Below are 16716 nucleotides of genomic sequence, written 5' to 3' on the forward strand. Positions count from 1 at the left end.
GTATAAGGGGTATATATACTAGGGTGAGAGTGGAATGTGAAGAGTCAGTTTTCAAAACAGAGCTGGCTGGCGGCTTGGCCTCGCAACTTAACTGAGCCGCGAGTTCCAACCACGAGGTAACTAAATGGCCAGATTGGACTTTTTGTCCAGTAGTGCTACAGCTGGCATGACAGTTCAGCTTCTCTGAATGCTTGGCACGTGTGCAACTTCTGGCGGCTTGCAAGCCACGAGATCCAGTCGCGAGTCCTTGCTTCTTTACACAATCTTGAGCATTTCTTCACTCTTGAGCATTTCTTCACACTTTCACACACACTACCCTTACATGATTCCCACCTAAATACAGGGTTACTAATTGCTAAAATACAAGCAAATTTGGCACGGAATAAAGCCAACAAGATGATTGATAAAATTCAACCTTACAATCTCCCCCTTTGGCTATTTCGTGACAAAACTCTAAAACAAACTCTATACTTAACATGTGAGTTGGGAACAGTTGAACAAAACTCACTCACACCTAACTCTAGAATCTGTGAAGCTCTTGAATCATATGACCAAGTATCTCCTGAAACACAATAACACAATATGATCATTGTATGTAGAAAAAATTGTAATGCATATGAGGCAAGCACAATGCGATCAAGTAAAATGGAATAAAGTAATAAACCATGGCTTGACCACACAAGCAATCACTACAAAATAGTGACCACAATGCTTATTCATACTTGGAATGAACATCTGAACATACAAGCTAATAAGCTCAATGCAAATCACTTGCATGTCCAACACTCAACCAATGCACAATACATGAAGTATATGCATCTAGGAACAAGATCCTACTAGGGCACAAGAGTGAGAGTACTTAAAGAAAATGCATAACATTTAGCTAGAAGTACTAGGAAACAAAGCATAAAGGCTGCATAAACACAGTACAAACCATAAAAGCCTACAAAACACATGGAAACAAGCCCGAAAAGCTTACAAAAGCAACATGAGTACAAAATGTACCATAAACAAGTACCACAAGATTCAAAAGTTTTAATAAAACAACCATGAGTTTAAACCAAACTATTAACCAAAGTGTAGCAAACTCATAATATAGACAGCATTATCCAAAGCATAAAACCAACACCAACAACAAAAACATAAAGTTAAAACTGAGGTAAAAATTGCTAAATGTAAGTTTTATGCAGGCTCCCCCTCAAACAAGCACTCCCCCTCAAGATCTGCCCTTCAAAAATTCTCCCCCTTTTTGACCGGAATGGCCAAAGGGTCACTGATGAGTGGAAAAGCAATCAAACTTTGCTGAGAGAATGTTCATCTGGTCTTGTATTGCAGCCAGCCTATCAGAATGCTCATTCTGGACATCTCTGAGTCCATCAATCCTCTCTAGGATAATTTGGAATGCATCTGGAGGTACAACTCATAAAGATGAAGCTCTACTCCTCTTGCCTCGACCTCTTGAGCTTGAAGCTTGTCCTGCAGCCTCTGTCTTTGTGTCCATGGGTTCACCTTTAGCTTGGTCACCTTCTTTCTCTTCATCACCTGGGAGACGAACTTGTATCCTTGTGATGGTCAGTTTGTTGATGGCTAAGGGTGTAGGCATGAGACTGATATCTTGAGGGATGGTAATTCCTTTTAGTCTAAAAAGCCTCATAAGAAGGTTGGAAAAAATCAGCTTGGCCCTAGAGGTTGTTCTAGTCTCATCCACAATTGTGTCAAAGATGTGAGAGTTGATGTCAATGAAGGTGTTTTCCTTGAGCTCCATGAGAAATATAGCTCTGGCATCATTGATTGTAGTTAGCTTCCTAACTAGGTACAAGTTGAACATCATGATGGTGGTTAGAGACCTCATGTCAGCTGGGAAGGCAGTAGTGTTGAGGCATCTCCTCTCTCTTGCTCCACTAATGCGAGATTGGACAGTTTCTATGGATAACATCATGTCCTTGTAGTTGGTGAAGTCATGGTCATCTAGTCCTTCAAGACCCAGCACCTTATCTATATCATCAGCATCTACAGTGAATTCCTTTCCTCTAATCCAACAGTTTAACTCATCTTCTCTCAGCAAAGCATTTGCATAAAATTCTCTAATAAAAGGCTCTTACACTCCAGCCAAGTCACTCAGCAACCTTTCCCAACCTCTGCCCTCAAAACAACTTGGAATGAAGGTGTCCTTCAAATCATTGCCCTTAAGTATAAAATCTCTATATCTTTCAAAATGTTGAAGAGACCTGAACTTGGTGTTGTCCATTTTTAGCCTTTTATCACTCTTCTTGGCAGTAGTCTTCTTCTTTGTAGGAGAAGGAGCCATCTGTAAACACAACAGACAATGCCACAAAACAAAGAACAATTGATGGACACTTAGAACATTAGTAACATGTTAGTGTCAAAAGAATATTGCACCAAAACAATCAGTCTAGACATAGTTCAGAGTTAGGTGTTGAATGAGAAAGCTCAAATTAGAAAGGTATAGAACAACCTATCAACACAACAACTCAGATAAGAACACTCTAGGGCACATTCCCAAGCACAAACTTCAACAAGCAATACTCAGCTGTATTGAAGCAGTGCATACCGCATTTATCCAAAAGAAAGTATATGTCTATGAGACATATCTTAATGATTATGATATGATCAAACCAACACAGAGCAGACAGTATCCTTAAGGCAAAAGTAGCATATATGATATCAAGAATCTATAACAACTAAAAGTCAAAACATTATAACCCAACCATCATAACTCAACCATATTGAACCAATTATACTCACAAACAGAGTATATAAAAAAAACAAATAGCATATGACAATGAGACCTATAAACATGGGTATAAGATTTACCAACCAGCATATATTAGTTTACAAACTCTAACAGTGAAATTAAACATGATAACAACCATAATTAGCATCCTAGAAACAAGATCAACCAAGCCCAAACACCCAAACTCAACAAACATGAACCCAGCCCATATCCGAAACCATAGATGTCACAAAACTCAGTAACGACTCACAAATCCAAGAAAACAAAGCTCAAAACATGAAATATGTAGTGAGAGAGAGAAAACCCATACCTTTTTCTTGAAGATTTGAAGTTGAAATGAAGCAAAAATGGAGGTTTTTGAGAGTGACATGGTGAGTTTGAGAGAGAGTTGAAATGGGGAAGACAATGAACAGTCACAAAAGTTCGAGGAAAAACTGAAAATATTTAAAAAATTAACCTATTGGCACAAAACACGTGATTTTCGCGATTGGGTTAAATCGCGAGCAAGTCGCCAGGACCAGTCGCCAGAACACTAAAGACACAAATTTTGAAAAAAAAAATTTCTAAGTGTTTTTCGCGACTGGAAGTTCTACTCGCGAGGTAAGCCGCGAAAATCTCTATGTACTCCTCACAGCTGGACCTTCCACCCGCGAACAAGTCGCCATATTGAGCCGTGAGAAACATAAAGACCCAAATTTTTGAAAAATATTTTAAGTATTTTTCGCAACTGGGACATTGACCCGCCAGTGAGTCGCGAAAAATCTCTGAGTGGGCTCGCGACTGGGGCATGCGACTGGACCAACTCGCAACTGAATCGCCAAAACAGGGTAACACTCTTTTTGAAATTTTGACAATTTTTGTAAAAACAAAATACTTTCCAAAAACGCACAAAAATCTTTTTGTGTTTGGTCAACAAGAATTGAGCATATGAAAACACATTTAATCAAGTACAATCACACAAATGAATATGGCATTCATTAAACATAGACTTGTGTGATGTGTGTGGATATCGTCAATGAGACAATCCTTAGTCTAATGTGAAGCTTCAATGATGAATTCAACCAAGACATACACAATTAGCACTAAATAATGTGACCCATCTCAATTATAGAAATATGCATATATGACCTCCCACAAAACTTGATTACATAACTTTAAAGCTTTTCATTTGGCTCCATATACATCATATCATTTGATCTTTTTGAATCAATATATCTCACTGTGAGATCGATGCCTGAAAATTTCGATATTTCAATTGATGAGCAAGTCTTTGACTTTTTGGGCATCAAACATTTTATTTTAGGTCGCTTTCCCTATTTCCTAGTCAAATACTAGTATGCACGACAGGCTTTTGCAGCTCATTATCTCTTTTCATTTGGAGATTTACATTTAAGAGCTCTTTTAAGCAAAAACAATAAAATAAATGAGTGGGAAGATATATAGGCATAAGTCTATGCATGTCTCAAGATCAACAAAACCATTCACTAATCATTCATGACAAGTTTGAAGATCTATTTACAACAGTCACATAGATGTCAAGAGTTCTCCCACAATGATATAAGTGCATAGGGAACAAGCTATGCTCATAGATGCACAAGGCCATTAGTACAAAGGTACAAGGCAAAACATGCTAAGAGACAAAACTCAACAAAGTCGATCAAACTTTTTGATTTTCTACTTTTATGTGTTTTTGGATTTTTGACACAAAAGGTTAATGATCAAAACCAGCAATGTAAAAGCATTTAAAGCAAAAGCAAACAAACAACCAATAATCAACTCAACAACCAACAGGCACACAACAAAACATAGTCACACAGCATAGAAAGTATTAATGCATGGACCTGTTATAGAGCTTATGCATGAGTACCCTTCATCACCCACACATCACGTGCATTTGGGGTGATATCCCTATAGGATTGGGTATGAGAGTTAGGACTTTCAAACCTTCTAGTGAAGCTTTCTAAGCAGTTGGTGAATGCACCAATCATCTTCATCACGTCCATCATTCCGGGATCACCATTTCGATCTCTTGATGGCTTAACAGCCCAAGTCCTCTTGTCATTTCTTGGTCCTCTTGACCTTTGATCACTTGCATTCCTCAATGCTCTCAGCTTATGACAATTGGGTCAAGTGTGCCCTTGAAGTCCGCAATGATGACACACATGGTTTGTTCTAGGACCTCTTTGCAATCGTGGAAGAGATTTTGCTCTAGCTTCAGATCTGACCACAGATTGATTACGGGGCTTGTTCAACACCCGCTGGTCAGCCACATTCTTCTTCTTCTCAACTTGTGCCTTCGCCACAGTAGGGGCAACTACAACCGGCTCTTTGGCCTTCACAAATTTCACTTCTTTGGAGATGTTCACAGTTGAACTACTTTCTCCGGTGTATCCTAATCTGGTTTTGTTGGAGAAGGTCTTTTGAGAGGAAAGGACATCGTCAAGCTTCTTTGTGGATACTCGCTCTACCTTGGCATTTGCTTGAACCACCTCCTGGTCAAGGAATTTACCTTGGTGTAAGCTTTGGTTAGCTCACCATTTAGCGTCTCTATCTCACACTTAGCCTCCTTATATCTCACTAGGAGACTTCTATAGTCCTCCTTATCTTTCTTCATCTTTTTCACAGCTGTCTTGGCCACTCTTGCATATTCCCTCGACTTCTTAAGGAGTGCATTGTAGTTCTCTTGAAGACCAGCTATATCTTCATCTTCTTCAACATCTAATTCTTCTACGATTCCTATGGATTCCTCATCACTATGCTCCCCAAGCTCTTCCACAAGCAAGTTCAAGTCCTCTGAAGACTCAACATGAGCAACAGTCATGAACGCTGAGAAATTCCCTTCTTCATCATAGTTATCCTCCGAATCAGAGGTGAAGGAATCTGAGTCATTGAGAGTGGTGGCATACGCCTTACCCTTCAATCTCAAGTAATTAGGACATTCCTTTTTGAAATGGCCATGCCCAGTACACTCAAAACAAGTGACTCCTTGAGTAGATTAGGACTCCTTCCCTTCTCTCCTTTTGAAGTCCCTCTCCATTCCGGAACTCATGAATTTCCCTCTATCACCAAATTTCTCACTGTTCTTGAACTTTAGAAATTTGCGGAAATTCTTTGCAAGGTAGGCAACATCCTTTTCGACTACATCCTCATTCGATGAACCGTGAGCGCCCTTTCATTTATCATCTTAAGAGCAAGTGATTTGCTTTTTCTTTGATTTGAAAAAGAAATCTCATATGTTTGGAGAGAACCAATCAACTCTTGGATTTTGATTTCATCAAGGTCCTTGCTCTCCTCAATTGCAGTCACCTTTGCACGGAAGCTCTCCAGCAATGAACGAAGAATTTTTCGTACAACTTTCGAGTCCTCTATTTTCTCTCCCAAGTTAAACTTGCCGAAGACCACTTCATTCAGGTTGCTATAGAAAGAGTCAAAAGACTCATCCTTACTCATTCTCAGCTCCTCAAACCGAGTGGTCAGCATCTGCAATTTGGTGTCTTTAACTTTCTTTGTTCCCTCGTACATGGTCTCCAATATCTGCATGCCTCTTGGCAATGGTCATGTGAGAAATCCGGTGGAACTCATCTGGAGACACGCCACAAAAAATAGCGTTAAGTGCTTTGCTATTAGCATTTGACGCCGCGAGGGCTGCTTTATCCCATGTGGATTTGGTTGCCTCCAGCTTTGTCCAACCTATTTCAACGGCATCCCAAACAACCTCATTTATTGAACACAAAAATGCTCTCATCCGCACCTTCCAAAAGGCATAGTTGCTACCATCAAAATATAGTGGAACATTTAAAGATTGAGACCGGTCCATCACAATGTGGGGTCAAGGATCACACTAAGGTAATGAAACCAATATAAGTGAACCCACTCTGATACCAATTGAATGTTCAAATAACGTATAAAACACTATGAACGTTTAGACCCCCAATTAACAAAATATTAATTCAAGCTTAATATCAAACAATTAATGCGCGGAATATGAACATAAGTTTAATACATAATTGATAAACAATCTAAACCAAATAAAATCACATCCATAGCAGAAATTAAATGGCAAAGATTAAGGAAAGAGAGATGCAAACACAAGGACAACACAATGATGTGTTATTGAAGAGGAAACCGAAGCCCTCGGCATAAAACCTCTCCGCCGCCCTCCAAGCGGTAAATAATCCACTAAAGAATGTAGTTGGGATACATGAACAGCAGAAGACCCTCCAAGCCTAATCTACCCAGTGTACCTAAGCCCTCCAAGCTCCTACTTCAACGAGATTGCGCCAAACCTTTGTCTTCTTAAGTTACTGAATTCCGCTATAAACCATAGCATCAACCAATATGAAATTGGTCCCTTCCTAACTGCTTCCCAAGCACCAAAAGGCCTTCTCACAGATGTGGGTATGGATAGAAAAGGTTTTGGTAATGAACCTCTCAAGAATGTAACAATGGAGAGGGTGAGAGTAAAGGAATTTGAAGAGTCTCTATGTGAAGATTGGGGATAAGTCAATCTTGTTTTTCTCTAGGGTTTCTCTCTCAAAATTCTCTTTGGAAGATCTCTACATTTCATGGGTATAAAGGGTATATATACTAGGGTGAGAATGGAATGCGAAGAGTCAGTTTTTCAAAACAGAGTTGGCTGGTGGCTTGGCCTCGCGACTTGACTGAGCCGCGAGTTCCAGCCGCGAGGTAACTGAATGGCTAGATTGGACTTTTTGTCTTATAGTGCTACAGTTGGCATGACGGTTCAGCTTCTCTGCATGCTTGGCATGTGTGCAACTTCTAGCGGCTTGCAAGTCACGAGCTACCCGTGAGATCCAGTCGCGAGTCCCTGCTTCTTTGCACAATCTTGAGCATTTCTTCACACTCTCTCACACACTACCCTTACATGATTCTCACCTCAATACAGGATTACTAATTACTAAAATACGAGCAAATTTGGCAAGGAATAAAGCTAATAAGATGGTCGATAAAATTCAACCTTACAAAGAGACATAACAGAAAGAGATGTGTTGTAGATTCATCATTTGCATTGCAAAGAGGATGCATGCTTTGGATTGTGATTCCTCTATTATTTAGGCTAAGAAGGTGGGCAATTTGTCATGCATGAGTTTCCACCCAAAGGTATTAATTTTCAAAGGAATTTTAACTCCCCAAATCAAGTTCCACATTCCTTCCTGTGACTGAGTTGCAGAGAGTATTTGGGATGCCCATAAAGTAGTTTCTTTTTCTAGGAAGCATGGAGATGAAGAATTCATTATTTCTTTTGTTTCATTTGCTGTAAGCCTTTAGCTTCAGTTTTATATGTGAAATTCTTTCCTTGGTGATCAATTTGTTACATTGTTGTTAGTCACAATTGTCGAGCCACGCTATTATGGAATGTATTATTTTGATTTGCTACAAATGGCAGTGGGATTAATACTTAAATGATCAGAAGGATGGCAGATTTGAGTAATAAACCTCTGCTTCATTATAAAGCTCTGCCTTTGCAAATATATATATATATATATATATATATATATAAAAGGCCTTAGTTGTTCTTGGCTGTAATTTTTTATGTGGTCCACTTAGTAATTGGATTTGTGTCTTGTGGATGCACATTGAATCACAAGTAATCAAATCTAAAAATATTTTCTCTTTTCTTTTCATTTTTTTAAGAGAATAAAACTAAATGGTGAGAGAATGGCTTAGTTGAGCCGAGCTCATTGTTGTTGCCAAGGGGTGATGGTGGCAAAAAAGAGTGGTGGAGTGAGAGAGAGAAAGGGGCTAGACCGGCAAAAATAGAGGTGGTTGGGGTTTCGTTTTACTTGGGTTGGTTAAGAGAGAGAGAAAGAGAAAGAGAAAAGCTGGTGGTTAAATGCTAACTGTGGTTAACTGAATTTGGTGACTTTGGCTAGTCATGTGACGTGCACATGGCCCAGGACACATGTTAGCTTTATAAGAGCATCCACATCAGTAGAGTTAAAAATTTAGCTATTTAGCACCTACAAAAGTCATTTTATCTATTTGACCTCTTTACTTTACAATGCAGCTAACATTAATGGATCTATATTTTTAGCTATTTGATTAAAATAATATAAAAAACTCATTAAAATAAAATAAAAAATATCCACTGCAACAACCTTTCATCCACCCATAATCACCTCCACTACCACTCCAGCAACAACAACCTCCACAACCACCATCACCAACACAGACAACCAAACCCACAAACAAAATAAAAAACCAAACCACCATCATAGTCACCAATCCAGCACCACAACCACCATCACCACGACAGCCACCAAACCCATAGAAAAAAAAAATTAAAAAACCAAACCACCACCACCACCACCACCACCACCACCACCACCACAGCCAACAAACCCACAAAAAAAAAAAAAAAATCAAACACCGTACCACCACCATAGCCACCACAACCACCATCACAACCAACACACCCAAATTCCAATCTGAGCAAAGAGAAAAGAGATGGATTCAAGGGCAACGGCAAAGGTGTGACTGGCGGAGGCAAGGGCATGATCGGCGGCGGCAAAGGCTTGACCTGATCTGTGAGATGAGAGAGAGGGATGAGAAAGAGAGAGGAGCTTTGGTCTGAGAGAGAGAGAGAGAGAGAGAGAGAGAGAGAGATGAGCTAAAACAGGAAGAGAAAAGAAAAAAGAAAAAAAAAAACATTATTTTAAAATTGGTGGTGTTGAAAATTTTAAATTTAACTCCACTGTTGTAGCCCACTTTTTAGAATTGGTAGTGCTAAAAATAGCTATATAGCTATTTAGCACCACTATTGCTAGTGTTCTAAGTTGCAACATAACACTGTTTGCAGCAAATCCTTACCCAAAATTTTTTATACCATTTCATATTTGCATGCGCAATTATTAGATCCCCTCTACTTTATTGTCTAGCATACAACAAAGATGAACAAAAAAAATTTAGGAAAAATTACATTGTCCATTTGTGATTTATTCGAAAAATATTTTGCCTACTTGCAGTTTAAAAATTGGCACTTTACCCTAAAATCCGTTTATCTCCTATTTCCCACCTCGGTTAAAAATATAGATAAATTTGAATTTTTGTTACTCTTTTTATTTCTCTCTCTTCCTAAAACATAAAAAACTAAAAAAATCAAGAGAAAAAAGATTTAAAAGTTAGAGCATGTTTTGGAGCAATCGGTTATGGATCGTTTGAATGCTTTGGATACTCAATCGAAAAAACATAGAGATGAATTATGAAGTCTCTTAAGTGAGACAAATCAGGAAGAAAAGCTAAGGAAAATCTAGAACAATTGGCAAATCGTGAACACAAACTTGTCTAGATATAGATCTTAGAGTCTATAGGTTTTATTAGACAATGCTCAAGGTGATTCAAGTCAAGATTCAAGAACATACAAGCTGCAGGAAGAAGTTTTCATAATCTGCCTGGTTCGATCGATCGAAAGACAGGCTCGACCGATCGAAAGTCGTATCTGCAGAATTTTAATTAAGCCCAAACAGAAGTTCAAGCCCATTTAGGATTAGGGTTTCTAATCTACTTCTCCCAGTATATAAAGGAAACCCTAAGCACGTTTTTAGGTGGCTTTTCAGAGAGAAAAGAGTGTGCCTCTTTTGTATTTAGGGTATTGTTCCTAAAAAGCTCTCTTATGTCTTTTACCGGTGCTATTCCTTGAAGAATTTCAAGATCCGGTATTGTAGAAGTTGTTGCCTTCTCTTGTCATCAAAGGTGTTGATGATCTAAACCTTCAAGGGTGGTCTTGGAGTCACAAACAGAAGAGTTTGTGTTGCTAAACCTTTGAGTGGGATCTCAAAGTCACAAACGGGGGTGTTTGTGTTTTACAAAGGCCAAAGAAAGAAGGAGTCTGTGGATTCGGAGTTTGCATGTGGTCGTGTCAGTAAGTTCTACTGGTTGGTAGCAATAAGAAGTCGAGCGTGGGGGCTTGTAAGTCTTATTGTATGAACTTCGATTCTTTCAAGATAGTGGATTCAAGTTTACCTTGAGGATAGCTAGGTTAAATCCTGCCCAGGTTTTTACCGGTTTGGTTTCCTGGGTGATCATATCTTGTGTTATTTATTTTCTGCTGCTTTGCATGATTTGATCTTTATTATTGTGATAACCTAGACTTGTTTAATTGGACTAAGTAACAACTTGACTAATTACCTAGGTTTAATCAATTGTTTAAGGGGTCTAAAAACTATCAAAGTATTAATGGCCCAACCATCACTCATGTGATGCATCCAATGATGTGGTTTTGTTCTCTAAGGCCTCTAGAAAAGATGCAGCAAGCCTAGTGAAAACTCTTGAAAAATATTGTAGATGGTTAGGGCAACCTATAAATAGAAATAAGTCAGGTGTTCTCTTCTCCAAGTATACCTAAAACCAAGCCCTAAGGTCTATAAAGGGTATTCTCCAAGTTAAAAGCTTAAAAAAGGATGCGATCTACCTAGGAGCACCGATGTTTTTGTCTAGAGCTCCCTCTAAGGATTTTGCTTTTCTCCAAGGTAAGCTCGAAGCTAAACTTACTGGGTGGAGAAGCAAATGTTTGTCTTGGGCAAGGAGAAAGACCCTAATCAACTTGGTGGCACAATCCATCCCCATCTACACCATGTCCACTTTCAATATCCCCAATAAAGTTTGTGACAAGTTGGACTCGCTAGCTAGAAGGTTTTGGTGGAAACCCTCTTAGCGGGAAGGCAGATTTATAGCTTGAGAGCCTGGGATAATCTTTACTTCCCTAGAAGTGTTGGAGGCCTAGGGTTCAAAAAAACAAAAAGTATCAACTCTGCTTTGTTGGCTAAACTGGCTTGGATGATAGCAGCCAAAAAGGATAGCCTCTGCATGAGGATCCTTAGAGTTAAATACAAGGTCAAAGAGGATTGGCTTTGGGCAAATGCATCTAAGCATGCTTCCCCCACTTGGAAAGCAATTGAGAAAGCAAGGTCAGTGGTCAAGAAAGGTGCCTGCTTCTTTATTGGAGATGGCGAATTCGTCGATATGTGGTTGGACCCTTGGGTGCCTTGGGTTCAAAATTTCATTCCATCTCCAAAGGTGGGGTCTTTGGTACAATCGCCTATGAAGGTAGCCCACCTCATCGATCATGAGCTCCACACTTGGAAAACGTCACTGGTGCTTGACATCTTTAACCCCAATTCAGCACATGCCATTCTGTCCATCCCTTTACCGTCAAGACCTAGACTTGATAAGCTCATATGGATTCCTGAATCCAAAGGTTGCTTCACGGTGAAATCCGCATACAATGAACTAATGCTGAATCTTCCTGCACAAGCTCCCTCTGATATGAATTGGTCCAAAATTTGGAAAATCAGAGACCTGGAAAGATTAAAAATGTTCTTGTGGAGAGTAGCTGTCAATGCTCTTCTCACAAGGGATAACCTTATGTGTCACATGGACATTTCAGACCCTTGTTGTGTCCTATGTAACCAAGAGGTAGAATCTACCATTCACTTGTTCTCTCGATGCCAAGCAGCGAAAGCTCTCTGGTTTGCGGCTTGCTGGGGGTTTAGACCAGATGAAATCCACTTTTCTAGCACTAGTGATATTATAAAGGTCATCCTAAATCCCCATTCAGCCCTCTGCCAATCCCAGGACTTTTGGAGAGTTACACTCAATATGGCACTCACTTTGGAAGAAATTTGGCATACCCAAAATGATGTACTTCATCTTAAAGGTTCTATTGATATTAATGTAGCTTGTTTAAGGATCAACACTAAATTCAAGGAATGCTCTCGGATTTTATCTCCTTGCAAGATTCCCTATCCAAATAAGACCTTTGTCAAGTGGATGCCTCCCCCTGTGGGCACCATCAAGCTTAATGTAGATGCAGCCATCTCCCAATCAAATGCGGCCTTAGTAGTAATTGCCAAAAACAAGCGTGGGGCTGTGCTTAAAGTCTGGGCAAAAATCATACCTCTTTGTTCCCCCCTTTCTTGTTGAATTTGAAGCAATCCTCTAGGCTCTAAACCTTGCTCATGGGGAAAATTGGAGGCATATTACAGTGGAAAGCGATTCAAAAATCAGAATTAATGCCATCTTGGACTCTTCAGGCATCCCCGTGTGGGCTATCTCTACTAAGGTCTTCAACATCAGTCAGTTGGCTAAGTCTTTTTCCTCTTTTCTTTTTGGTTGGATTAATAGAAGTGGAAATGCTATGGCTCATGTGACAGCAAACTACGCACTAGAATGTATAGGCTCTCTCTGTTTTGTACCAAGCAATCTTCCAACCAGTTTGGCTGCTATTTGTGAGGAAGATGCCTTAGTTTGTTTGCCTTTTTGAGTTAATACATTGAAGTTTACCAAAAAAAAAAAAAAAAAGAGGAAAAGGTTGAAGATGGCTTGTTAGAGAGTAATGTGGGACCTGATCCTAGTGCTAAGTCCAGTACCTATGGTGAGATTAAGACCAACCAGAATGCTTTGATTAAAAACTTAAATTTGCATATTAAACACACGAATGCTCTTATTTCCTTGTTAAATATGGTTGGGAGTGTTAGAAACTAAAAAGAATATGGATGGACACCCAAAGTAGGCATGTCCCTCTGTATACCTTAGGATAATTGTAACATCCAAGAGTTATGGAGTAATGGTTTGGATTGTTACTCTACCCCACTCAATATTAATGGAGTGGTGTGTATATAAACACCAAGAGTGGTACCCATTGAACAATGAACAAATTTTGCATTTCTCATAGTGTTTACAGAGTGTTGTGAGGCTCTTAGGTTGTGAGTTATGTTTGCATCATTCTAGTAGTGTGCAACACCGTCAAGAAACATTTTTTGATCTAGGTTATACAAATTGGAATCCAAAACGTATTTGAATAGTTGGTCTACGTGGAGGCTGGCTCTAGACAACATAGAACAATCTCAAAGCTCCTATGTGATCATCGGTTTAAGCCAAGAGAGGTATGCCAAAAAACCAGTTGTTTATACTCCGCTACAAGTCTTTGTTTCTTATAGGGAGTGCAAAGGATAAGACATATAAGGTCATTTTGGAGCTACTCACCTTGGTTTCCGATGAGAGTGATATTATTCGGTATCTATTGGGTAAGATGGGGTAGCGGTGAGGTGAGGTGAGATGCTTCTTCTTCTTTTTTCTTTTTCTTTTTTTAAACTTAACTTTTAGATTTTTTTTTTCTATTGATTTTTTTTAGATTTTTATGTTTAGGGAGGAAAGAGATATAAATGAGTAGCAAAAATACAAATTTACCTCTATTTTTAAAAAATGTGAGTAACGAGAGCCAAATGGAGCTTACTTCAGGTGTGTAAAGTGCCAATTTTTAAACAACAGGTAAGTAAAGTATTTTTCGGACAAACCACAAGCAGACAATAGAGATAGAAATAAATTTATACAATTTCATATTTGCATATGCAATCAAAGACAATAGAGATAAAAGTACGCTTAAGTGTGCTTAAAAATTGAAATTCAAAACTCAAAACTTCAAGGTCTAAACTCCGTTCCAAACAATCTATCATCACTAAAAACCACCAATAATAAAGGATTTTATTCGTAGCTAAAAATAATTAAACATTATGATATACTGACGTTTTTCTAATTGCCAATATAGATGAATGTTGTGCGACAATTTTATATAGAAAACTGCTGTACGTGTTATTTCTCATTTATACCTATATACTTGTAGTAACGAAATCGAAAAAAAAGAAAAAAAAAGGGGGAGAGCGGCAAACCTTTACGCACCCAGGACATCATCACCATATTCACTAAAAAAAATGGAATCCTCTTATCTTAAACTTTAATTTCTTAGGAAATATCCCACGAACTCTATATATAAAGCCAATCCATAAACTAATTAATTGGGGACGCCAAATTCAAAGTACTCAACTAACACATTTATTTAATATCACTAGATAACAAAGACATTCGTAGCTCACCACCAGAGTCCAATTACAACTCAATGTCTTCAAAACATGACAAACCAGCAACATTAACTTAGTTCTGATTTAATAAACTAATTAATTGGGGACGCCAAATTCAAAGTACTCAACTAACACATTTATTTATTTTTTTGAGAAGCCAGATCAGAGACCTGGAAACTTTATTCATCAACCCAATACTAGTGAACATCATGCAAAACTAAAGGGCCAATATCAGTTGGCAAATCATGCAGCCAAATCTGATCCCAACGTTTGACTTAGCTTTCTTAGCGAGAGCATCAGCCACTGAATTACAATTACGACTAACACATTTATTTAATATCACCAGATAACAAAGACATTCGTAGCTCACCACCAGAGTCCAATTACAACGCAATGTCTTCAAAACATGACAAACCAACAACAGTAACTTAGTTCTGATCTATGAAATCAACCATGGCTTTTATCAGTGGCCCAACCCTGTCGCTGCTGGGATTGAACAGAAAAAACCCATGTCCCTCTCCTTCACTCTCAAAATATCCCACACTACCATTCCAATCACTCTTTGCCAAAGTTTCATAATAAGCCACACCTCTATCTTTCAGCCCATCCTTCTCTACCACACAAACCAGCACTTTCTTACCAGCCATCTTCGACAAATTCAGATCCACTTCCGGGTACAGTATCGGATCCTTGAACCCGGCACTTGTTGGGTACATGTAATCAATCATTTTATCATTCTCTTTGCCACCAAAATATGGGTGCAATATGATTGTCCCAATGATATTAGGACCAGCCAATCCCGTAGCGCCAGCTTGGACTGCAACGTAATGGGTTATATTAGCCCCAGCACTCTCACCCCCCACAAAAACCCTCCCGAAATCCGCATACTGGTTCAACCACGGTTCGGGGCCTTGCCCATTTGAGTGGGCTGAAATCCACTGCATCGCGGCCCAAGAATCTTCATGTGCAACTGGTAGAGCATGCTCTGGGGCTCGCCTATAGTCAACGGAAATAACAACCGCACTAGCTTCTGAGGCTAAGGAAACAAGAAAGCTATGAAAGATTTTCATGGAAGGCGATCCAAGACAGAAGCCCCCACCGTGGTAGTGAACGACTAGAGGAAACTTCTGATCTGGGCCGTTGATTTTGGGGATGAAGATTCTGGCTGATACGCCTGATTCGGGTGAAACGACGACGTCTTTGGTTTGGACCCCGGTTTTGGAGTCTAGGCCTGTGGGTTCAACAAGGTCCTGACCTCCGTTGCCAAAACGGTCTGGGTACCTTTCTATGCGACCTTCTTTGTAGACTTTGAAGTATGGTGGGAATTCGTGGGTTGTTTCATTGTTGCTTGAATCCATTTCAAGAAATATGTGGTGGGTGAGTTTTTTTTTTTTGGGGTGAGTGTTTGAGAGAGTGAATGAGATATGGGTTTTGCAAATTGCAATTATTGGGTCCGAAATCGTATCAAAATGAGCATAATACTAAGGAGTAGGGGTGTCAATGTTCGACCCAACCCGCGAACACGACACGAACCCAACACGGGTTTTTTCGGGTTAGGGTTGGGCTTTAATGGGTTTGGGTCATAAACGGGTTGACCCGAAAGCGACACGATAAGAAAAGTGTCATAAGCGGGTCAACCCGCGTAATCCGCAATAGACACGTTTGACACGCCAATTTATTTGTGTCAACCCAAAATGACTCATTTAACACAACCCGTTTAATTCGTATAACAAATTAATATTTATTTTATTTTAGATTTGTCAAATACTTTTTATATCCAACATATATTTTAAATTTAAAAAGAAAAGTGAGTAATTATAAAAATTTACAAGGGATATAATTGGAAATTGAAACTTTACAAACCCTAGAACTACTAATTCTTTTTTTTTTTTTTTTTTTTTTGGCATAGAACTTGCACAAATAAAATTGGATGAGCTTGTGGAAGATGTTATGAATTTGGACATTAACAAAGAATCTATGGATGGTAATTGTGGTCATAGTCTGGATTAGTCTGCTGTTTGCTCAAATTCTTTCAATGTTGATACTTAGCATTTAGCGAGTTCCAAGGATATTATATTTTTGTTG

At 39.0% G+C, this 16716-nt stretch overlaps 2 protein-coding genes across 4 annotated transcripts in view; both read right to left on the reverse strand.

The window, feature by feature from the left end:
* Positions 1-14589: 14589 nt before the first annotated feature.
* Positions 14590-16716, reverse strand: part of LOC126705671 (probable carboxylesterase 4, mitochondrial) — a 105805-nt gene continuing 103678 nt past the window's right edge. For 2 of the 3 annotated variants that reach the window (XR_007648384.1, XM_050404783.1), the window contains one exon: positions 14590-14703. The gene's annotated coding sequence lies outside the window, so the exon portion shown is untranslated. Of the gene's footprint in view, positions 14704-14745; positions 15059-16716 lie in introns of those variants that run through there. The other variant, XM_050404784.1, reaches the window with a different exon arrangement.
* Positions 14746-16137, reverse strand: LOC126705672 (2-hydroxyisoflavanone dehydratase-like). The gene has a single exon (XM_050404792.1). The coding sequence runs from the start codon at positions 15987-15989 to the stop codon at positions 15060-15062; it is 930 nt and encodes a 309-aa protein (XP_050260749.1). The 5' UTR covers positions 15990-16137; the 3' UTR covers positions 14746-15059.

This window comes from Quercus robur, chromosome 11 (assembly GCF_932294415.1).
Source record: "Quercus robur chromosome 11, dhQueRobu3.1, whole genome shotgun sequence".
NCBI classification, from domain to species: Eukaryota; Viridiplantae; Streptophyta; class Magnoliopsida; order Fagales; family Fagaceae; genus Quercus; species Quercus robur.